The sequence below is a fragment of the Musa acuminata genome, chromosome BXJ3-8 (assembly GCF_036884655.1).
Source record: "Musa acuminata AAA Group cultivar baxijiao chromosome BXJ3-8, Cavendish_Baxijiao_AAA, whole genome shotgun sequence".
Classification (NCBI taxonomy): Eukaryota; Viridiplantae; Streptophyta; class Magnoliopsida; order Zingiberales; family Musaceae; genus Musa; species Musa acuminata.
The window spans coordinates 37774970-37797821 of record NC_088356.1 but is presented as its reverse complement, the minus strand read 5'-3'; the positions used below and the strand labels follow the sequence as shown (position 1 = coordinate 37797821).

Sequence of the window (22852 nt, the reverse complement as noted above, 5' to 3'; positions counted from 1 at the left end):
TCACGACTTGATTCTCATTATACATCATGTCACATATATTGTCATCCACAAGCATCACAATATATATATAGAATAAATAATATAAAATAAAAAATATCATAATAATAATAAGCAAAAAAACAAAAAATTATGTATCATGTCACATATATTGTCATCACCAACGTGATTTATTTGTAACACACCTGAGCAAAGTTACTGCCCTGCCCGTCTATCACTTCCGCCGGTGAGCTGACAGGCTAGAAAGCTGATGTCAGCACATTCCACGTTCTAATTGCTTGATTAATGACGACAATAGACAACAAATAAAGGCACCAGTTGATCCTCCCTTTCCACCAACTATAGCAGACAAGTTCTCATTTGGTTCACTTACCACTGCCATCAGATGCTTGAAGATACCATCTGGCTCTGATGTTTCGACTGCTCAAAGAGCAAGAAGCATAACACGGTTAAAATTGCTCTTTTAGAACATTAGCAACAAGAAAATGTTTTGCACATCAGCCAACCACAGGAAGTACATTCTTCATGTGCATTCTTATCCCATGAACAAATGAAGGTTTTGCAGCTCTACCTAATGCATTCCCACAAATCAGTTGATTGATTGCAAGAATGACATTATCTTTGCTTACAAATATAAAAGAATGTCATAAAACATACTTAAATGTACACACATTGAATAACAAATCAGAGTTTCACATCCTATAAAATTTGTGCCATGACTTGAAAGATTATTTACATGCAGTTTGAAGAGGTTGCAACCTACTATCCAAAGTGCTGAGTTAACCACTGATCGAACCCCACATCCGTTCTCACAAAGATTATGCCTGGACTGAAGGTTGAGGTTGAGTCAATTAATCATGAAGGTCATCAATCCATGCATACTCCCATTTGTACCAACTGAAATATGGCTGGCTGAACCAGCTTTATTTACACCTTGAAGCTGATCCATGGGGGGAGCTTGTGATGCTACCAACAGACCCATGCGTTTGCGAGCTCAACTGGGGGCTAGCAGGTCCAGCCACTGGATTACCACTGTTATTAGTAGGCTGAAATGCACCAGAGCTTAACTGCTGGGGACTCATTGCAGTCTGTTGGCTCAGTTGTTGAGGGCTGATATGCTGATGCTGCATCACCATCACTGATGGGGAACCCACCATTGGCGGAGAGCCAACCTGTGGCTGTTGCAATGGAGAGCTTACTTGTTGCATTTGGTGCTGCTGCTGTTGCTGTAATTGTTGGTGCTGAAGCTGCTGCTGAGGATTTAGGTAAAAATTCGCTCCAGATAATTTAGGAGGACCCATAGGCAGCATTGCATTCAGTTGTAAAGAGCTCAAATTTGCTCGGTTAAGTGCACCCAGCACAGGCAGGCCTGCTGAGCTGGGAAGCATCTGGTTGGTATTTCCTGGTATACCAGCAATCCCAGACTGACCATATGGCCCTGCTCTATTTTGCTGTGCCATCCTCAGCTTTATTGCCACTGCAGCAGTAGCAGCTTGAGCATGTGAAAGAGAACTTGGACGAAGACCTGGACTGAAATTGGACGCAGATGCAAGGTTCATCTCGTGAGGACTAATGTTGCCTGAGCCCGAAATAGACCCTGTAGGGGAAGATACACCATGTGGGCCACCAATGCCTAAGACATTGCTCAGACCAAGACTCATCACATTGTTTCCCACATTTCCCATGCTAATATTTTGATTAATCCCCAACATCACCTTCCTTGAAATCTGTGGCTGCTGTTGCTGTCCTGCCTGCTGCTGCAGCATCTGTAGCTGCAATGGTGATGGCTTTACCATCTGATTAGTGCTCATTGGCAGATTTGATGTCTGATTCATTATCTGAGAGAGTGGATTCGTAGTGAGCGGTGGAGAGGATGTGTGAACATGAGTGAATGGAAGTTTTTGTTGTTGTTGCAACCGTGATTGTGTGGTGGGCTGCAGCTGCTGTTGTTGCCATGGTGGTTGTTGCTGCTGCTGTTGAAACAAATATTGATCAACTTGCTGCATCCTGGTCGGTATAGCAGTCCCTGGAATATAACCTTGTGATATCCCCAATGCCTGGCTGTTGTTTACAGATGTCAGCATCCTTGCATGGTTGGAAGGGTTCTGGGAAACATTCATAGGCACCATGCCATTGGCCATAGCTGGGGCAGCTACTTGCAGTGGCTGACCAGTAGCTAATTCTGGTTGTTTCATTTGAGATGCAGTGTTATCTAGTAACATTCCTGAAACTGGGGCCAATTTGTTTGGAGCAACCATGCGGATTGGTATTGGTCGTATTTGATCATCAGTTTTCTGATATCCATCACGCTCCATCTGAATAATATGAAACACATAAAGGGAGTTCAAACAGGGTCAATTGACTAGACAATTAGATATTTCGACCTGTAAATCTTGCTTGAAATACTTACCAGTAGACCAAACTGTGCTGCAAGCAGATCTGCATGGTGCTGATAAAAATACCAATATATGAGATCAGAAAATAATTCAATCCAAATATGCTAAAATTGGTAGTAGGGTTCAGTGAAAAGGAACTCACATTTGTGGGTAATGTCAGTTGGTAATCGTGAATAACAGAATCATCCATAAATCCATACTGCATTGATACTGTGCCATCAAAGGGCTTCTCAGTCATTAACAACCTCGTAGGGACTGGAAAGAAGGAAGAGTTGCATATCAGCGGACTAATAACCCAGTTGTCAACTAACAATGTTTTACAGGTTTATATCTTTCAGGGAAAAAAGCTTTAAGCAGGGTTAACCTTGATACATCTCTTCATTGCGCATGAAGCTCATTGATCTGGCCTTACAGGTAGTAGTTGACCCACCAATTAGAGACCTCGACATGGGTTTTGTGTGGTCTGTGTAGTCCTCACAATTGAATGAATCAGAGAGATAAAATGCAAGTTGCTGAGTAGAATACTGTACTGTTTCCCTTGCAGAATAATGATCAACTTTGTTCTTCTTGACATTGAGTTGGTGTCTGATACCAAAACAAAAAGATTAGCAATGACCAGCTTGCTGACATTGATAGTTTTACCCATTCATGTAAACCAAAATGTTCTAAAATGATGCTGTTCCTAAAATTTACAATTATAGAATATGCTGACAAGAACTAGCACATCGAGAGATGGAGAATGTTTACACTTATGCATCAGTCACTTCGTAAGTGACAAACTATAATCATCATTATATGTTTGATGATTCTCAGTGTGCTCAATAAATTCTCTCCTCTCTATCTACAATATACATCTATACAAGGAACAAAGAAACAATACAGACTGCAGACGTCAAAGAGAACCATATATTAAATAGGATGCTGCGGTAGAATGCTATAAAAAAGCAATTTTTCACTAGAAAAAGCAGGAAGACAACTATTGCATAAACAATCACTACAGATTATACACATACCTCTGGGCCACCACACCAATTTTCACAAATCGCTCAAGAATGACTTGATCTCCCATAGGAGCAGCTGCAGTTGATGGGCTGTTAGCAGCTAGTGGCACATTCATATTACTAACACTGGCATTAGTGATTGCTGTTAACTTATCCTTTTGCACACCCAAAACAGAAACAGTTCTAACACCACTGAACTGTCCAGCTAAAGAACCAGATGAGATCTCCCCCAATTTTGAGGACATCGGTGACTGTACCATAGGCCCAGAAGGGACTCGTGGACTGGGCACTGATATCCTTCTTTGATGCATATCGTCCTTTACAATGTCCTCAGTTATTGGTCGGCCATTCTGCCACTCTACAGCAGTTGGAGGATGGTTTCTCATAGATGAGTGCTGTCGCAAATGCTGTGCTCGTAACTGCTGCAGATCAAGAACACTGTTATCTGAGTCCAGTGTCGGCAGAGCCTCTTTAGGCCTCTCAGTTTCTTGCCTGTCTAAATGTTCTTCATTAGCACCATATCTCAAACCTTGTTGATTGAAGAAAGGTGCTCCAGGTTCATTATTAGGTACATTATTCATCACAGACAAAGTATGTCTTTGACCACCCCAAGTAGAAGAGTGCTGAATTCCCTTTATGTCTGGATGTGAATGTGGAAGTTGGTTTTTCCATTGCATATCTGTGCCAGTAAGGCCAACCAATGGAGGCCCTGTTTGCTGTTGCTGCTGGATGTCATCTAGTCTTACTGGTGTTTGCTTTGGTCTCTTCATGGCCGCTAAAGGTGTCAACTGGGCATCTGGGTTCTCCCTCTTCAAAGAACTAGCAGAGTTACTGCCAGCTGTGTCAGCATAAGAGCTTATCATGTTCTGAGCCAAGGAAATTTTTGCATGAACTCCAGAAAAGTTGCTTGGAAGTCCAGCTGCACGATCCTCTGCAATAGCAGATGAGTTGATAGCTGGTTGAAGCTTGAACTCGGAATGCAGAGGCAAAGTTTGTCTGGTGGCTTCATGTCCAACATTGTTACGTCTGAAGGATGGAACCCCACTTGATCCATGTTGCATGGAAATATTCTCATAAACTTGTTGAAGTGATGCATTGCACACTGAAGTTCCCGCACCTCCCTGTCCACAGTTAGGATTCCCAGGTTTCCTATCAGTGCAAATACTTTTCCCAAGGTTTTGGTTATTGGCTGTAACAGTCACCTCAGCAATTTGCTGCAGTTTCCTCTTTCTTCCAAAACTAAGATTCAGCTGCAAAAAATTATTGAGAATAGATAATGGATGTGTTTCATTGCTAAAGTAATTTAAGGAAATTCAAAACACCTTGGTAGCACTAGGGTCTTTACAAAGCCTATCCAACATTGGTGTAGGGTCTAAACAAAGACGCGGTTGCAGAACTTTGAGAATACGTGCCTCCACTTCCTGTGAAACAAAATCATATCTATCAATTCACAGCTCAGTAGTAAGAATGTTCTCTTAGGTGATACCAAAGAGGAATGCCCACCATTAGGTCACTGTAGGTCCAAGAATCATCAGCTATAAAAGGCATGTCCTTAATGACATTTTCCAGTGACATCCTTAACCGCACTTTACGTAAAACTGGCATGACAAAGGATGTGGTAGCAGTTCCTTGTTCAGATATGTGATCTCTATAATCCCGTACCTGCATAAAGGAATAACTGTCTTAGCACAAATCAGGAAGAAACAGTTAAAAATAATTTAATCATAGGGCATGTTTGGCATCAACTATTTTTGTTGATTTACTTCTCTAGAGAATAAAACAGGAAACAACTCATTGGTGGTCATGTTTACACTTGTCGTTCTTCAAAAGCACATTAAAAAGTTTGGAAAATTGGGAAGAATGACTTTCTTATAAGTTACAAAACAGAAGATATTCCATCCATATTGGGTAATTGTTCATTAAATGACTCATCTGTTTTGATGGGTTGTAGTAAGTTGCATGACAATATGGAGTTTGATTAGCTCAGCTATAATTCCTAATTAGGTTTAGTCATAATTCCACAAATTTATCTCAGCCATGAACTACTCACTGGATGGCCATGTACCATACAGATGCAGTATTGTCAAAGACACAAGGGGCCAAAAGGTACTACGATTCCAAACTCTCACCAATGTTAATATATAATTAGGAATAACGATGATCATTAAATAAAAATTACACAATAAATGAGTTTCATATCATTTCATATTCGAAAGATTACCACTAAAACATCAAATTACACAAGATTATCCATCTATAAAGAATTAAAGAACTCACTGGTTAACCACTATTAACGAGTTACCCATTATAATAAAAAGTTAGCATCACTGTTATCAACAATATTTAACTATTATTGACAAGAGTTAACAGTGAGAACAAAAAATTAACAGCGAAGCTATACCGATAGAGTGTAGAGGCGACAGAGAAGAGGAGCGCCATGATGGAAAGGAAAGGTGCAGTGGAATCCAGTTGAGCCCAAAGGTGGTGGAGTCTAAAGCTGTCTCTATGACGCGTACGTTCTAGTGCTATCTCTATGGTGATGTTCCTCAATTGGTTGTCGCACACGACGAGAGGACGTTGCCAATGATTGACAGGAGGGGTCCTATTTTTTAGGAAGGAGGGGTGGTTGGGGCTACCATGCACCAAAGGGAAGGTACCGCATGAGGTGCTCCGGATGCATGGTGACAGAGGAATGATGACAGCGGAAAGTCAAACACCAAAGAGGGGGTGTTGTCAAGCTCAACAAAGGGATGACAGTAAAGAGTATGCAACACCAGAGAGAAAGAAAGAGACGTCGTGCGAGTAAAATTGACGACTCATGCGATGAGAAGGTTGGAGTGGTGGCCTCGTGCTTGGTTGAGGCCAGCATAGTTGCAGGGAGGGTGTCGCTGGCCATGGTCGATTGAGGGGCCATGGTTGCGAGGAGGTCATCGTTGGCTACGAAGAAAACATTAGGGCTCGCAATTGAAAGCATGCAAGCCCTAATCAATTAGTTCTTAGAAGATTGAGCTAAATCAATTGACTTAGTCAGGTTGAAATCACATGGTCAAGTTCGAGCATCTTAGTTTGATCTATATCAATTAACTCGATAAGGCTCAAATCAAATTGGAATTGACCTAGGCCAACCTAGGTGAGTACCTGAGCTGCTTAGCGCCCAGGCCCTAGCGCTTGCCTATGTGTCCCGACTCCAATCGCTCGCCCAAGAGTTGATTCGAGGTGCTTAGGCCTCGCGTTGCCTAAACACCTAGGTGACAACCGAGCGCCTTTTGATAACACTGTACAAAAGTCATTGTTTTTCACATGGTTCGCATTACCGATCCGTACCAGTGTACCGACCAACTATCGGTACGGTACGTATTGAGTTGTACCAAACGTAACAATGCATGGTGCACTACGGTGTGCCGATGTACCGCCCATACCAGTCCTCTATCGGATCGGTATGTACCGCCCATATCGAGCGGTATATTTCGGTACATCAAACCTTGGTTTTTCATTCAACTCACCATTTATATAATTATACTATGAAATTATGCAAGTCTAGGTTCCACAAGGTTAGCAAGATCAAAGCAATAAGATAAGAGTCACTTTAATGGTAGGTCAAGCAACCGATCATATATACATTACTACTTTAGTTTCATATTTTACCTAACATTGAAATATAGGTTTTGTTGTTCTAAAAATTAAAAAGAGTGGGGGAGCCAAATAATAATAATAATAATAATAATAATAATAATAATAATAATAATAATAATAATAATAATAATAATAATAATAATAATAATAATAATAATAATAATAATAATAATAAAATTGATAAAAAAAGATGACAACATACAGAAAAGAAAAATAACAGAATATTTGGAGGCACAAATCAGTAGCTTTAAACCAAGAACAACTGGTCACTACTTCTAGACCAATAAATACAAAAGAAAGTTCACAAGAAAAGAAACCTGTGTGTGGAGATATTCAAACAATTGACTTCCAGATGATGAGATATTTTGAGTACAAAAACGTTATACTAATTTGTCATAATGTGTATGCTCAAAATAGGTGTTTGTTCTATTGTCTTGTTGCTTGAATGTGCCATTAAGATGCTGTCTATAGCAAAGCTTGTCATTTTCCTTCCTTCTGCAGTCCTCCTAAGTTTAGGTAATTTGGAAAACTATGCTGTGCAAACTGAAACCAGTAACAAAGAACTTCATCCCCAACAGGTTCTTTTCTTTCTTTTAAGTGTGTCCTCTGATGATAACTTTAACTTGCCTAGGGGTTGAGTACCACAGAGAGATGATGTCAGGATGACACCAGTCATATAAACTCTACCATATCTTCCATGAAATTGTTCAGATCTTAAACTATAGCTGACACATTATTGTTCGGAAAAGTAGAAGATGGTCAAAAAATGGTTTTCTGTCTAGTTTCCAACTTTAGAAATATATCACTTACAAAGACATTATTGTTACATGTAAAACTGAATGGATGGATCCATGTCATCCTTATGATATTATAAGTCAATTCAAAATACAGCAACTGCCAACATAACAAGACAATTAAGTAAATTGTGTTCCTTTATATATGAAAGTTAGGCTCATACATTGTTGTAATAATAAAGCTCATCTTAATAAACTGATTTTAGTTCATTTGTCATTTGAAAAACTTTGGAAGTGTTTAACCCAATAGTTTTCATTCAAATAAATGACTGATTACAGGCTACAGCTGAACCATCTAGCATGCAGAACTGATTAATTTGGCAATGGAAAATGAGCAAAATGACAAAAAAAACACATAGTAAATAGTAATTAACCAGAAAATAAGATAGGGTGTGAATGAGCCAGTCAGTGCCCTTGAGTACATGAAATTGAGGACTATGTTCTCAAACAAACTACTTGGTCTATCACTTCATCAACCAAAATGAAAACAACAATGAACCTAGTTATATAATCTTAAGTCTTAATATAGGAGATACAACATAGCAAACATAAGACAATTATAGGGAAAACAACCAAATTCTTGGAAAAACAACAAAAACCAATGAGGCAGTCAGTACCCTTGAGTACATGAATCTGAGGAACACGTCTTCAAACAAACTTAACTTGATCCATCACTTCGTCAAACCAGAACAAAAACAAGAATAATGAGTCTAGATGATAATCTTAAATCTTAATATAACAGACACCTAGCAAACACCAGGCAACTATAAGGAAAATAATAAACTTCATTAAAGAACAACAAAATCCTGTAAATTTGAAGTATCAGCATGAGTGGTTCAGCAGTGTGAAGTATAGCTGACCTGGCAGACAATGGCCCCATCAAAGTACTTGGTAGGTATATCATCAAGAATATCTCCCGGTAACCACCCTGACTCAATTGCCTCCAAGATGTAATGAACAATTAAAAAAAAAATTAGAGTCAAAGTGAATCAAGATGAAAGAGGATATGAGAATATTGACTTCTCTGACATCTTATACAAAGCAGATAAGGAAGAACAAACTTAAAACTTAAGTGAAATTGGTTGCACCATTATCATAGAAATACAAAGAAATCTTGTGCTGAATATAATATAAAATACAGAAGCTTCAATTTTTTACATTTTCTCTTGTCACTATTATGTTAGTTAGAGGAGGGAGAGTGTTGACTGTGAGAGAGCTCCGAAATTATGTTCCAACAAAATGACACTAAAAATTAAAAGTAAAAAAAGAAATGAGCTCATGATTTGTTAATAAAGAAATTAATTCTTGAGGAATTAAATTAGAAAGAAAAAGTGTTGCAGCATTTTGTGCAAATAATCAAACCAGCATAAATTTTCCACATATATGCACGCCTGTGGTATGTATGAAATATTAATAATTTGCACAGCCTAAAACTGAATACTCGAGGTCATTTGTGTCTATAGAAATGACCCACACCAATTTCCAGGACTGTACAATTTTTAAAACTCACAGAAACTAGAACTAGAGATTCAGGCTTTGGATCATTCAAACAATTTATCAGCTTATATAGTTAAATGCAAGACAATATCTCTCACTACTTGGTCCAGGCCGAGCCAAGGTAACCTAATTTCTTTTGTGCAAGCAAAGAATGGTCCAACCTCAAAGCAGAAGATTGCAAAACTGAAAATCTCACATCAATGCAATATTGATTTGGTCACTTCTTAATGGGATTTGACATTTCATCCAGACCGGTAGTGGTACATAATAGTCCGAATGTGAACCGGTATGTGGACTGTCTCAGCTAGGGCAGTCCAGTCCAACCCATTAAAAAGGAAAAGAAAATAAAAACATTTTTCCTAGTCAATTAGCACGATTTTGCCACTGGCACTGGACACCACGTAACTCCCTGCTGCCCGCCATTCACCGCCCACTACTTGTGTGCACCATCAACAGGTATGCCTCTTCTCCTCTTCTTCCTCCTCCTTCCTCTTCATCCTTCCTCCTCCTCTCCTGCCACCATTCCTTCCTCTTCTCCTTCAATTTTTTCCTCTTTGAAACACTAGTACGTACTAGTATACTATGTGCCAATTCATTGGTACCAACAGGTACATACAAATCCGACCAATGGGTCCGGTACCCAAAACGACATTCCTTCCTTCTTAATACATTTTTCAGTACCTAGTTGAAATATTTGCTCAGCCGACTGTGACATATGAGTCGAGGCCAACAGCTACTAAGCTCACAAAAGATTTTGGTTTTATTGGTACCAGGGCTGCCCATAGTAAAAATTCACTTGATCAAAAGTGAACTAAATGTAAAGACAATTAGAACCTCATAAACAACTTCATATTTGCAGAGTTCATACTTACAGAAAAAAGTGTCTCCGATGCCTTATCATATGGATGCAATGGCTTAACATCTTGAAGCAGAGTCTGGCAATTCTCTATCTGACATATTGAAATTATGTTAGGATAATAACGACTGTAATAAATGAATCTGTTGTAAATAATCGGACAAATGGCAAATATTAACACATTAAGATCCAGAAGATGTGTAATTCATAATTTCAACAAACCTCGGTTGGTTTCCCGATGGAGTATCCCTTTGGATAAAGGTTCAAGGTAAAAGAAACCTCATGCTCTGCTACAGTATTGAAACAAAGAAGGATGTAACTCACTAGAGCTGAATTTTGTGTTGATGATTTGCAACAATAATCACAGTTACCTGGAAATACGTCACCGGTGTCATTTGCAGCCTCGGTATCATCAACCTACGGGATAAGATATTTTAGGCAAAGGAAGAAAAGACCTAATATTTCTTTCCATCGTACAATAGTAATTCTGAAAAGATCTACACGATCACCAAAACACAAAATTCAATAGAACATTAGGAGAATTTCTCTCCAGATAACAGAAAAAGAACAACTGATAGCCAGAACAGAGTAAGGGAATAAGTAGTTTTTGCATGCACACACGAAGTGTACGCCAGACCAGAAAGTCGTCGTATATAAAAATGCAACTCAAACAACTCGTGATACCATCCAACAAAACAACAAATTTCGACCATGTTGGATGCCAGATACTATCCGGTTCAAAGTGCTCTAGGTCAGAACCAGAAAACTTCCTAAAGAATTTCAAAATTCCAAGCGATTACCAAACGCAAATCACAAAAAACAGCAAACTTCACGACAAACAGCATCCAAAAACCTATCTTTCTCCAATAATGCCCTCCAAAGCAAATCAAGAATTAAAGAATCACCCAATCTTCGCCAGAAATAAGAGAATGATCAAAAGACACCGGCCAAAGCGCAAAAGAACAAAGAGACGAACCTCGCGCTTCGACCCAGCTCCGACGAGAACGCCAGAGCTCTCCTTGGATTCCTCGCCGGATGGGCCGGTCTCCTCTTGCACCAAGATCGGCTTCGGCCGGAACCGCTTCCCGGACTTCGATAGTCTGAAGGATATACCCATCTCCCTCCTCCTCCTCCTCCTCCGCCACCAGCGGTCCCTTCCTTACCGGGCCACGGATCTCCACTCCGAGCAGAAGGCAGCGATCGGAAAACCTCAATGAACCCTCTCTCAAAGAGCACCACTTGGTTTAAGTCAATCAAGACTTTTGGTTCTCCTCCTCCTCCTCCTCCTCCTCCTCATGTAAACCTTCTTCCCTCTGCCTCTGCCTTTGCCCCTCTGCCTTCGCCTTTCCCTCCCTCGGGATGTCGTCTCCAAATAGTATCAGAAAACACGGAAACGACGAAAGAGCGCGTGCGATATATATATATATATATATATATATATATATATATATATATATATATATATATATATATATATATATATATATATATATATATATATATATATATATATATATATATATATTTATTTATTTATTTATTTATTTATTTATATTTATATTTATATTTATATTTATATATATATTTATATTTATATAATATATGTGATATATGATGTGGCATTGACATGGAGTAGGAAATGGCTACTATTTGGCAGAGATGTGATACCAATGCATCAAAAAACCTATTAAGACTTGCCTTTTGTTATCATGCATTGTATTTTAATCACCAGAATTTTTAGAGATAATCTAATTTTTATTGTTTATATAATATATTCTTTTAATATTATCCTCAAATACCTGAAATAGTCTTCCCCTCTCATGCGTCCCTTGGATTCTTGATGATTGGATCATTTAATGGGGACTTGATGTGGTAATCGAGAATTCCCAGGGGGTCTGATCTTGAACAAATCTGCATGGAATTAATTCATCTCATGTCCTTGGAATACGATCTAAAAGTCATGTTCTTTTATGCACCTTTATTTTTGTTATCTCATGGATACAATATCTCTACGAATCCATAGTATCACACTTTTAATTCATTATCATCATCATCCCTTCTCTTCCACATGTATTAGATCCTCATAGAACACACTTGGCATCAATTGTATTTTTGGTAATAGAGGAACCTAAAGTCTAAGAAAGAACTCAATGATAAGGAAATAGATCCCAAAAAGTTGGTGGATCTTATTTATTTCTGTAGGAACCAATAGCATATTTGAGGATTAAATAAAAAGCATGGGACACAGTTCCATGAATCCTGGAATCTTTACCAATTTGGCAATGTAATTTTGTGTTGCACAATACCATTAACACAATTCATACTCCATTCCTCCGTGATATTTCATAAAAGATGGAAAAGTTTTCATCCACTGCACTACGTTTCTCAACAGAAATAAAAACAATTCAATGATTGAACCACAAAATCAGACGATACTCCCCTCACTTGGGAAGAGCATATAGCAGTTCTAAAATTACAATCCTAATGAACAAGTAGTTCGATAAAACAAGGGGATGACTGCATAGATTTTACACCCTGAGCATATAGCGGGGTATGAGACATTCCTAATGAACAAGTAGTTTGATAAAACAAGGGGATGACTGCATAGATTTGCTCTCTTTTCTTCAGCAGCTTGAAATACTATGCTTAAGGTAATCAATCTCACAAGCAGTAAGTAATTGCTCCATAGTTTAGAGGTAGAGTTGAATAAGCTCATCACTCACAACGGAAGGTGTAAGAACACCGAGATCAGTGAAAAGCAGCGTGAGGTACTGAGGTGGGGTGTAATCCCTCGCAGATGTTTCAACCTCAACCCCTGATGGGATGGGAACACCAAAGTCTATCGGGTGAAGTGCAGGTTCCAGGTCCTTCTGGTCCAATGGATATAGGCGCGCAAACTGCAATCATCACAACAGCAAAGCACAAATTCACTAATTCTTTTGACACCTTTCATGAAAGGCAGGTTCTGGTTTAACTTCAACAACAAATGAAAAAGAACACAACCATGCATCTCGTGTGGAAAATAAACCTGACGAAACAAAATACCAAACATTAAAAATCTTCAGAAAGGTAATCTATGCTGTCCGGGGAATTGAAAGAAAGCTAGACATTACATTTTTTACTTTCCAAAAAAATCCAGTCATTGTATAATCGCCAGATTTAATAGACATGGATCCTTATTTCATGTGGTTTAGCATTACAGAAGTGTCATTTCATTTTAACTCCTTTGTCAGTACAAACAGAACTTGGTAGATACCCCCCTTACACTCTAAAGCTAACTGATGCATCCATACCCTGTAAACTAGTAGGTTTGACAAATCTAATTTTATATTCAATTAGAGAAGAATAAAAGTACAATTAGCAACAACAACAATAAAATTGTAAATCCCAATTATTTGGAGTTGTCTACATGGTTCTTTTGCCATCATCGAAATATGTACAAAGTCTTTATTTATAATTTCTAGTAAGATTTTTTTCAGTTTTTCTATGTTTCTCATACCATTAATATTAATTATTTCATCACTTTGAACTACCGCATTCATAGGTTTCCTCAGCATATAGCCATACCATTTTAAACAATTCTATCTCATCTTAAACTCTAAATTCCACACATCTATCTCAACATTCTAATCTCAGTAATAAAAAATTTTTGTATATGTTATTTTTTAATCTCACAACTGTCTTATACCATTTTAAACAATTCTATCTCATCTTAAACTCTAAATTCCACACATCTATCTCAACATTCTAATCTCAGTAATAAAATTTTTTTGTATATATTATTTTTTAATCTCACAACTGTCTTATAAATTTTTTTTAATCATAAAGGTATAAAAAAAAACCCCTGACGCCCCTTCTCAGTTTAACCATCCTGTTTTATAATTAACAACAGCGGAAGACAAATGGAGTTATGGGGCTTGAACCTTTTAGAGCAAACCAACTTCCACTAGGTGTGTGTCATAATTTTCTTCACTAAATTATACTCCCTTTACACCCTTCATTTGTACCACAAAATAAAAAGGGTGATCGGCGCCTTAGTTCAACACTATAAGTTCAATATAGACTTCACAAATGTTTAGAGAAATCAGTAACCACCAGACATTAAATCATGCGAGTAAGAGCATCAAGTTGGCTGTCTCAAAACCATCTTACAAATCTAATTACTTGGACATGAAGAATTGTAACATATCCAATGATCTAGAGGATAAAGGCATAGAAACAACTTTTCCTGTATTCCCTTGTACTAAGCAGGAAAATGACAGCCACAGGTTACACCCTATATGTTGATCACTCCATCATGCAGCAGAAGATGAACATAAATGATTAGATAAATCATCAATTCTTCCGAAATTTTTTATTGAATCATTCAAGTAATGCTATACATTTTATGTACAACATTTTATACTGCTCTGGTAACTCAATGATGAAAAGTAGGGGAAAAAAAGAATTAAAACGTAACACCGAAAAAAGCAGGCTAGGACTAGGTTTTATACTAGACTAGAGCTTTACACATGAAGTTACGATAAAAGGATTTGCTGCCACATAGCCTCACGGTAGACCCTATTCACCATAGCCTCACATTACAAGAATTTAACAAGTAAGCAAGAACATAAGATGTGGTTTCCATTTCTAATTCTGGATGGTTAGCTCTGTCTTGCCTGTATCTGCCATCAAAGTTGGACAAGGTGCAGTTGTTGGCAAAAACATTTTTGTAAGTAAATAAAGATGACAGAAAGCCTATGTTGGGTTCATCTTTGAGTTTGCAAACTACTGGTCATAAAAATTGCAGACATAGTAGATCAAGGTGAAAATTAGACCTTGTAACTTTCAGCAGCTACATAAACAGGTTTGTTCATGCTATGAGCGACTAATGCAGTTTGATATGTTCCCATCATGTTGATGATACCTCCGCTTTCAACAACCCCATCAGCTCCAACAAATACCATGTCAACCTCATCCATTGCATAAGCCACTGCAGAATCAATTAGAAGCTTGACAGGAACACCGAGTGCTGCAAGTTCTTTGGATAATCTAAGGCCTGTCTTGTCAGGTCTGCCCTCTGAAACAGAACAAAAACACCAATTATTTTTGTGGAAGTTAATGGTTCCAAAGAATAGACATAGTTGAGGTGCTTCAGACAAGGACCTGTGCAGAAGATTCTGAAGAGTTTTCTATTTGATGCTGCCAGCTTCAAAACTTCCAATACTACTCTTGAAAAACCATGAACTAAAATTGTGCAACCATCAAATACAAAATCCTGTCCAAGCATTGCAATTGTGCGGCGTGCCTAGCAAAGTTCATGCCAAAGTAAATTACTATGGTGCAAGGATGAAAACAGAAACCAACACATGGTTATCATGTACCTTCATGGAGATCTCTCCAAATTTTTCCCCTCGTTCAATCAACCGAAGCTTTGCAGCATGGAAGTCCTCATATTCCACAGCAGAAGTTCGGGTTACATATCGCATGAACAGATCACAACCGGCTGACAATGATATAGAAGTTGTGTCCCAAGACTAAAATACAAACATGTCGGTTAGGTAAACTTCACAGTCAAATAAAGTGACAACATGCATGAATATTTCTCTGGTTACCTATTGCGAACTGAGAAGACAATAAAGTCTATATTACCAAGTCAGTCAACAACAAAAAGAAACCTAGGGCACGATGTCCATTCATATCTCATTCTAAAGCTGTAACTATTCATCTGTCGCATGCAAAAATTCATTCCTGGTTCACCCACATACCACATATATGTAGAATTAGCTAATCAAATTTCCAACCCAATTAAAGCACTAAACCAGTCCAGATATACTAATCCCTTTTCACTTGCCTGAATTCTTTCTCAGCTACATTTGGATACTTTTTGGACACACAAGAACAAATGGAGGGTAGGGTTTGCCAATTTACTACCACAATCGAACAGCTAAAGAAATATTTAGAGTCCATGAAATATGATGTCAAATGATGGCACAAGAACCCTGAAAGAGATCTGGACCAGATCATTGATTATTTCATTAGCTCAGATATAATATCTCTGTCAAATTTTAATCTTACCGGACCAGGTTGCCAGAATCACTTTTGCCATTATTCGCATCGGCAGGTTATTTTGAGATAAAGCTTTCATCCTGATAAGGAAACTACTCTAATATGATCACTAATAGCAAATGTCTTCAACTAATTTTGAGCCAAATCCTGATGGCAAATTTCTTCAAATCAGCTTATGCATATCTCAGAAACTATCATGTTCAATGCCCTCTGGTTACTTGTGTTCTTAATTAACAGAACACGACAACAATTTCTTTACATCCCAAATTTTCTATGACTATCAGACTCCCTACAACAAGGCTTTTCTTCAACGAGATCCAAATATTTGATCCTTCCATCTGCAGCTTACGAATCTTCTTTATACAGCAATTTTTCGCCTTAAAATCCCTTTTGTAAGCGTGCCATGCATTCTCCTTTGGTGCTGAACCATGGTAAACTTATTTGCAACTCATCCATCATCTACTCAAAGATGCTAAAGATTAAACAGACAACAATTCTGGGTTGACAATGTTAACTATTGGGATGAACTCATATTAAGTGGAAATTTAGTTGACCTACTTGTTAGACTAGGGGCCCTAGCTTTTATCAATCTATATGACAGTAACCTGATAAAGGATCAATAAGAAAAAATGGCTTGCAAAGCCATTGAGGTGACAGACATATCATATCCAATAAAAATTTTCACTGAGTGAACTGGGATATGCGGAAGAATATGCTACCGGATGATCCAACGAGATAGAAGGTAAGAATATGCCCCAAAAAGAGAGAAAGCGACAACTAAACAGAAGCAAGAAATAGTGAGGTTTTGGATGCTTAAAAACTTTAATCATCATCTAAATTCATGTACAAACATCCATCACTAATTAATTCAGGCCTGTACCCAGTGTAAACAAAAGTAACCAATTCTATTGGAAATCTCAGTAGAATCTCAAAGGTCCAGATAATGCTTATCCCCTCTCAAGCCAAAGTTACGTTCTTTTACAACTAATAAGATATTATTTATGAGTTCCATAATCTATAAAAAAATTTGAATTGGGAATATAAACATAGTAAACAGGCTTCGTGATTACCCCAAAAGGCGAGCGCACTATGGACCAAATCAACCAACTCGACCAAATTCTGTAGCAAAACCCTAAAAAGCGTAGCAAGGTATCGAGAGATGGTTCATAAACTGAAACGAGCAGCTGTGCAATAAAAAACTCTCACCTTTAGCGTGTCGGAGGCCTTCTTGAGCTCGATCTCGAGCTCCATCATGGTGGTAGCCTCGCAGGAGCGGATGACGGCGGCAAGGGCCATGATGGCGGCGACGGCTTCAGCGAGGTCGGGCTTCTTCCGCCAGTAGTTGAACTCGTCGATAACGCTGAAGGGTTTCGAGGCAGAGAGCGAGACGGCGGCAGAGGCGTGCGGCCTCTCCGTCAGGGCGGTATCGTCTTCGCGATCGACGGCGGCCTGGGCCTGGGCGAGCCAGTCGCTGCTGACGATGGCGTGATGCTCCGCCCGCGTCTGGTAGTAGGCGGAGACCCCGTGGTTAGGATTAGGGTTGAGGTCCATGGTGGAGTCGGGAGATGAGGAAGAAGGGGAGGAGAGGGAGGGGTGTTGGTCGCGAAGGCGCTTGTCGAGAAGGAAAGAAGCGGACCGCCCCCACATCTCCTCCCTCTCTCTCTCTCTCTCTCTCTCTCTCTCTCTCTCCTCTATACTTGGTTTCCAGTCGTGGAGAGAGAAGAGGAGACGGAGGCAGCAAAAGGTCTCTAAAGATAGCAACCACGACCTCCACTTACTGACGGTGACGACACTTGTGGCGAGTACGTATTGTTATACTGTCTTCTCAATTATGTTGCGGCAGTCTTAATGTGATTCTAAGAACCCTTGTGATAAATATTCAACTAGTTAGCATCTGAATTGTCATTTATGTTGGAGAATTGCTAATGGATTAAATCTATTATTGGTTGTATCAATAATGTATTAATAATCAGGTCTAAGGTGTAGTAAGTGTAAGTTATAAGCTCTAATGTTTATCTTAGCTGCATGTACCAATAAACAATCGGTCCCGTAAATACAACCCATATCATTCCACACTACTAATGCAAGAGATTATTCCATGCACATAGAATTTTCATCAAAGGTTATTATTCCATGGATCTTAGCATTCCATTGTTTTTATTGTTATGTATATAAGCTTATTGTACAGTAAATTATCAGAGAATAAAATAAAATTTATTTATAATGATATGAACATATAGTTAGAGAAAGTAAAACAATGAGTATAATTAATATGAAAAGATATTAAGGAAAACCTGAAACAGTCTTATTAATTATTAATTATTAACTTAATTAGTATATTTTTCTACATAGTTCGATGATGATAAAGAATTCATATGAAAAGAGTTTGTTGTTGCAGCAGTAAACTGAACCAGTAGTACATGAAGTTTGCACTTGTAGAAGAACACGAACAAGTGGAGCCACTAATAACAAGAAAAGGGCACTGAGACAACATATCTCAAAACAGAGATTGCAAAAAGGAGAATTGAGATGCCCATGCTCAGATTCAAAATTGACGATGTGATAGATATTCATACCCTAGAGTACCATACCTGCATGCTTCCCACATTTACAATCTTGAAGAATCTGTGGCCGTAGGGAAAAAAACATATAGGGGATGAAGTTGCTGCTGGTGGCAGAAGAACAGGAATAGATACATGCATTGTACATAGGGTTCTGATGGTTCATCTGAGCATGGACGACAAGATAACTGCTGTTGCACTGGTCAATCTTTTACATCTGTGACACCCTCAGGAGATATCTGAAATCTTGCTTCAGCCTCAGCCAAACATGGGGAACTAATAACTTTGCAAATGCGCTCTTCTCCCCTTCCCTTGCGGAGGGCAAGCCTGGTGCAGCAAAGAGAGAATAAAGATTAAAGCAAGTGAAAGAGATGTGAGAGAGATCAAAGGATGATCTCAAGGGACCTTGTTGTAGAAGCATGTGCCATGATGTTTCCACCAATGGGTTTGATTTGTGGCCCAGCAAATATTGCAGATCCATCCACTTGTGCAACAACTTGATTCGTAATGACCACAGCTACACCAAACTATAACATCCAGGAAAAAACATTTAGGTGTAGGTTTAGAAAAAAGAAGTTATAGTTGCTTTAGCATCTTCGTGTTCTTCTGGTGAAGGATAATGGATTGATAAGCATTACTTCGTCAGCCAACTTCTGAAGGCTCCTAAGAAACTTTGCCAGATGCATTTGCCTCGCTGACAATTCACCTCTTCCGGAAAAATCTGTTCTGTAAAGAGCTGTAGCACTGTCTACTATCATAAGAGCAAACCTAGAAAAGATTGAAGCTCAATCAGTCTTATCTGACAAAGAACAAACTAAGAGTAGGATAAAAGAAACTATTTTACAAGATTAACTACCTAACCTAAACAAATTCAAAGTGAAATAACTATTCAAGTCTAGGAAATGGGGGAAAAAATTGACCAGCAATAGGAATGATCAAGTAACTGAGATGAAAAAGATTTAGAAGGAACATGCCTTGCCTCAACCATCATTGAAGCTGCTTCCAGCAACAATCTTGACTGATGATCAGTATTATATGCTCTAGCATAAGCTACATTTTCCAGAACATCAGCACCATTTAGTCCAAACCTGCAAAATTTGAAGTACTCTTGTCTTAAAAGCAGATTTGGTTGTTGGGATGCTATGATTAACCATGAAGTAATTGTAAAACCTCTCTGCAATTTGGAGGAGTCTTTGTGGCCTAAAGGTACCCTCAGCATCAATATATAGTGCCTTTCCTTCACCGCCACCTTGATCCAACGGGAGCTAGAAACAAATGTAACTAACCAATTATATGAAATAACATTGAAGTGGAGAAATGATACAACAAAAATTTCTCCAAAAATATATAAGCGCTCTAGAAAGCTCTATTTACCCTAGTTTTGACCATCACTTATGCATTAATTGATGCTTCAACATACGCTAGCGGGTTCCAATGTTACCATGCCTGACATATGAGGCATATGTCAGGCACCACAGCAAAAGTGCAAGTTCACATGGATTGATAAAACATGAGTAACTAAACTGAAAAATATATTTCCAACAAATATATACTAACAAAATTTACATAAATTGGTAAAAATATATGACTACACTGGAAACTTCTTATTCAAAAGTAACATAACCATGCAGAGAATATACCTGACAAGTGACACAGAGTGTGTGACACAACTGAGTTTTACCACAGCGGAATTCACCATATATTTCAGTAATAGATCCAGTTTCAATACCTCCTGTGCAATATCCACAACAAATTAAGATAGAATATGATATAAAGTAATAATTATTACCGATATGAGAATTTTAATTTGTTCATGCTACAGAGAAATCCTAGACTTATCAATAGGAAAGTTACCCTCCAAGATCTTATCAAGTTCCCTTGCTCCAGATGTGATCTGAATTATTTCAAGCCGCTGAGCGTGAAGTTGGCTTGCGCTGGTAAAGCCAAGTGGTACCAACTTTGAAGCTGTCAAGAATGGATCCCATAATCAATCTTTTTGGGAGATTTAGTTGTTGAATTTTGCAACAGAAATATGCAGTCATAAATCATGCAAGAGTAGATCAAATTACATGCCTGCTTCAATTATCTTGTCAACCTTTGCTTCACTGATCCCTTTAATTTGCAGAAGATCCTTCCTCGGTGAATATACAACAGATTCCACAGTACAGAGCCCAGCATCTTTTAGCTTCTTAACATCTATAGCAGCAATCCCAGATGTCTTCATCACAAAAACACAAGATGAGTCATAAAATCATATAGTGACAGGTAAATGATAGCACCCCACAGGTAAGACTTTTAACTCGTAACGATTGCATTTGCATATACCACAATTTTTCAAATAAGCATAGTTGAGTTGAAAAACTACAGGTGCTGCGATGTTTTAGATACAAAGTTTACCAAAAGAAATCTAGACATAGTTCTTGGGAATACAAATTGAATTTGCCCCCACAGATATTTAGGATTTTGTAACGTCTGAAGGTGGCATACCCTGTAACAAGGACATTGCTAAGACTATATTGTAGGGTAAATCACTTTGAATCTGTCATTCTAGTGCTAAATTTCTTTTGCATTAATTCTATCATCAAGTAATAATTACAAGCTTTAGTAATTGATGAGTTCAAGACTCAATTTACAATCAAGTGCCACATTAGCCAAATATGTAATCACCATTTCTTGCAACATAATCATGCAAATCACACAAGATATGATATGAGGTAGTTTATGAAGTGAAACATTCTAATCATAAAGTTAATAAGGCATGACAAAGCATGGCAGTAGCAAAGTATATAATTTGATTTGAGAAAAGGCAATACGTTTCAAAGGTATTGGTTGGAATTGACATGTCCTAATCTAGAGTAGGTATACATCGAAGAATCTTGAGCCAGTGTATTCTGAGATTATAGCAGGGGAGAAGATGCAAAGGAGAACTTGTTTTCAGGGTGGTAATAGCAAATTTAGTGGAGTGCTTCCCTGAGGCTCCCTTAGCTGCATCTTTTGCCTCTAGTACACCTTTGTCATGCTTAGCCAGATCATAAAGTAACCCGCTGTAAAAACCTTATTTTGTTACCAATCCAATAACCCTAATGGATCAGAAAAGAACCTAATAAAGAACGGAGGAAGGGCAGATAACAAAGCACGAAAAATTCCCTAGATTTCCAGATCCCATCCGTTGGCAAACGATAAGGGAGAAACATTAAAGACAAGTTCCTGCAGCTTGAATCAAACAATGCCAGCAAAGACTCGATCAACAAGAAACTTGTGCACGCGACAGCGGAATGGATGTTTCAAGTCGGATTTGGCGAGTCATGATGTTGAAAATACAAGAAAGCCTCGTTCTTGATACGATCAAAGATTCCAAGAAAAGAGGGGGAAATAATGGGGGTTCCTCGTACCTGAAGGTGCTCGATGGGGAAAGGTCCGTGCTGGATGTCCTCGGCCTCATCTTGATCCTCCGCCATCTTCTGGTGCCTCTGCGCCGCCGCCGCCATTGCCGTCCCAGCGAGAGAAGAGGGAGGAGGGACGAGGGATTCGAACAATCCTGGAGGCGCCAAAATCGTGTGTTTTGAGGCCTACAGGTGAAAGATTTCCTATGAAGCGTGTAGTGTATATACAAAGCTGAGGCTTCTTCTGGAAGCTACCAGCCCAAGTTATGTGGGCTTGCCTCATTTATGGGGCCCGATAGGCGCACCGAAATATTTAATTATACAGGAAAATAATCTGTAGTACATACAATTACTTCTTTAAATATATATATATATATATATATATATATAATATAATATAATATAATATATCTATTCAGACATAAAAAATATATATTAAACTAATGTTCCATGAAACTATTTCCACAGACATTGTCGCATGTTATGTTAAGTTATTTACATTAACGTTCTCATGCACAAAATTCTATCACAAATCTATGAGTTTGGACTCATGCAATGGACATTTTGGGCTATCCAAAGAGCTACATTTTGAATTATTACACCTTTGCTCCTTTGGCCTTGTTGCATGTTACACCTTTTAAGCTGTTAAATGCATCTTCCAAAGCCTGTATTAATTCATAGAGAGG

The 22852-nt window shown here is 38.4% G+C and overlaps 3 protein-coding genes across 5 annotated transcripts; all 3 read right to left on the bottom strand.

The window, feature by feature from the left end:
- Nucleotides 1-569: 569 nt before the first annotated feature.
- LOC135646074 (protein PHYTOCHROME-DEPENDENT LATE-FLOWERING-like) lies at nucleotides 570-11533 on the bottom strand. Of its 3 annotated transcripts, none has more exons than XM_065165206.1 (12): nucleotides 11151-11533; nucleotides 10546-10591; nucleotides 10397-10461; nucleotides 10191-10268; nucleotides 8682-8762; nucleotides 4898-5056; nucleotides 4717-4815; nucleotides 3407-4644; nucleotides 2758-2978; nucleotides 2536-2648; nucleotides 2408-2446; nucleotides 570-2312 (listed from the first exon to the last, which is right to left on the bottom strand). In XM_065165206.1, exons 1-12 carry the CDS (start codon nucleotides 11289-11291, stop codon nucleotides 921-923), a joined length of 3672 nt encoding a protein of 1223 aa, XP_065021278.1. In that variant the 5' UTR covers nucleotides 11292-11533; the 3' UTR covers nucleotides 570-920. The 3 variants fall into 3 exon arrangements, with proteins under 3 accessions (XP_065021278.1, XP_065021277.1, XP_065021279.1); XM_065165205.1 differs by having other exon boundaries at nucleotides 10397-10464; nucleotides 11151-11514; XM_065165207.1 differs by lacking the exons at nucleotides 10191-10268; nucleotides 10397-10461; nucleotides 10546-10591; nucleotides 11151-11533 and adding an exon at nucleotides 8439-8495 and having other exon boundaries at nucleotides 8682-8755.
- A 962-nt stretch (nucleotides 11534-12495) lies between these two features.
- On the bottom strand, nucleotides 12496-17983 carry LOC103994769 (uncharacterized). The gene is made up of 5 exons (XM_009415198.3): nucleotides 17429-17983; nucleotides 15538-15690; nucleotides 15320-15461; nucleotides 14992-15233; nucleotides 12496-13071 (listed from the first exon to the last, which is right to left on the bottom strand). The coding sequence occupies exons 1-5, from the start codon at nucleotides 17867-17869 to the stop codon at nucleotides 12865-12867; spliced, it is 1185 nt and encodes a 394-aa protein (XP_009413473.2). The 5' UTR covers nucleotides 17870-17983; the 3' UTR covers nucleotides 12496-12864.
- A 662-nt stretch (nucleotides 17984-18645) lies between these two features.
- LOC103994767 (DNA repair protein RAD51 homolog) lies at nucleotides 18646-22344 on the bottom strand. Its single transcript, XM_009415196.3, has 9 exons — nucleotides 22176-22344; nucleotides 20857-21001; nucleotides 20638-20748; nucleotides 20424-20515; nucleotides 19954-20048; nucleotides 19758-19871; nucleotides 19422-19551; nucleotides 19189-19310; nucleotides 18646-19110 (listed from the first exon to the last, which is right to left on the bottom strand). Exons 1-9 carry the CDS (start codon nucleotides 22269-22271, stop codon nucleotides 18987-18989), a joined length of 1029 nt encoding a protein of 342 aa, XP_009413471.1. The 5' UTR covers nucleotides 22272-22344; the 3' UTR covers nucleotides 18646-18986.
- Between the last annotated feature and the right edge of the window lie 508 nt (nucleotides 22345-22852).

Coding starts and splice junctions, on each gene's coding strand:
- LOC135646074 (XM_065165205.1), bottom strand. CDS start 11,291: ATGGGTATATCCTTCAGACTATCGAAGTCCGGGAAGCGGTTCCGGCCG. Junction 5,057..8,681: donor ATGGGGCCATTGTCTGCCAG/GTCAGCTATACT, acceptor TCCTTTATGCAG/GTACGGGATTATAGAGATCA. Junction 2,447..2,535: donor AACTGACATTACCCACAAAT/GTGAGTTCCTTT, acceptor TATTTTTATCAG/CACCATGCAGATCTGCTTGC.
- LOC103994769 (XM_009415198.3), bottom strand. CDS start 17,869: ATGTGGGGGCGGTCCGCTTCTTTCCTTCTCGACAAGCGCCTTCGCGAC. Junction 15,691..17,428: donor AGGCCTCCGACACGCTAAAG/GTGAGAGTTTTT, acceptor TTTGTATTTTAG/TCTTGGGACACAACTTCTAT. Junction 15,234..15,319: donor CTTCAGAATCTTCTGCACAG/GTCCTTGTCTGA, acceptor GTTCTGTTTCAG/AGGGCAGACCTGACAAGACA.
- LOC103994767 (XM_009415196.3), bottom strand. CDS start 22,271: ATGGCGGCGGCGGCGCAGAGGCACCAGAAGATGGCGGAGGATCAAGAT. Junction 19,872..19,953: donor CTCCTCCAAATTGCAGAGAG/GTTTTACAATTA, acceptor CAAATTTTGCAG/GTTTGGACTAAATGGTGCTG. Junction 19,552..19,757: donor TCAATGATGGTTGAGGCAAG/GCATGTTCCTTC, acceptor AATCTTTTCTAG/GTTTGCTCTTATGATAGTAG.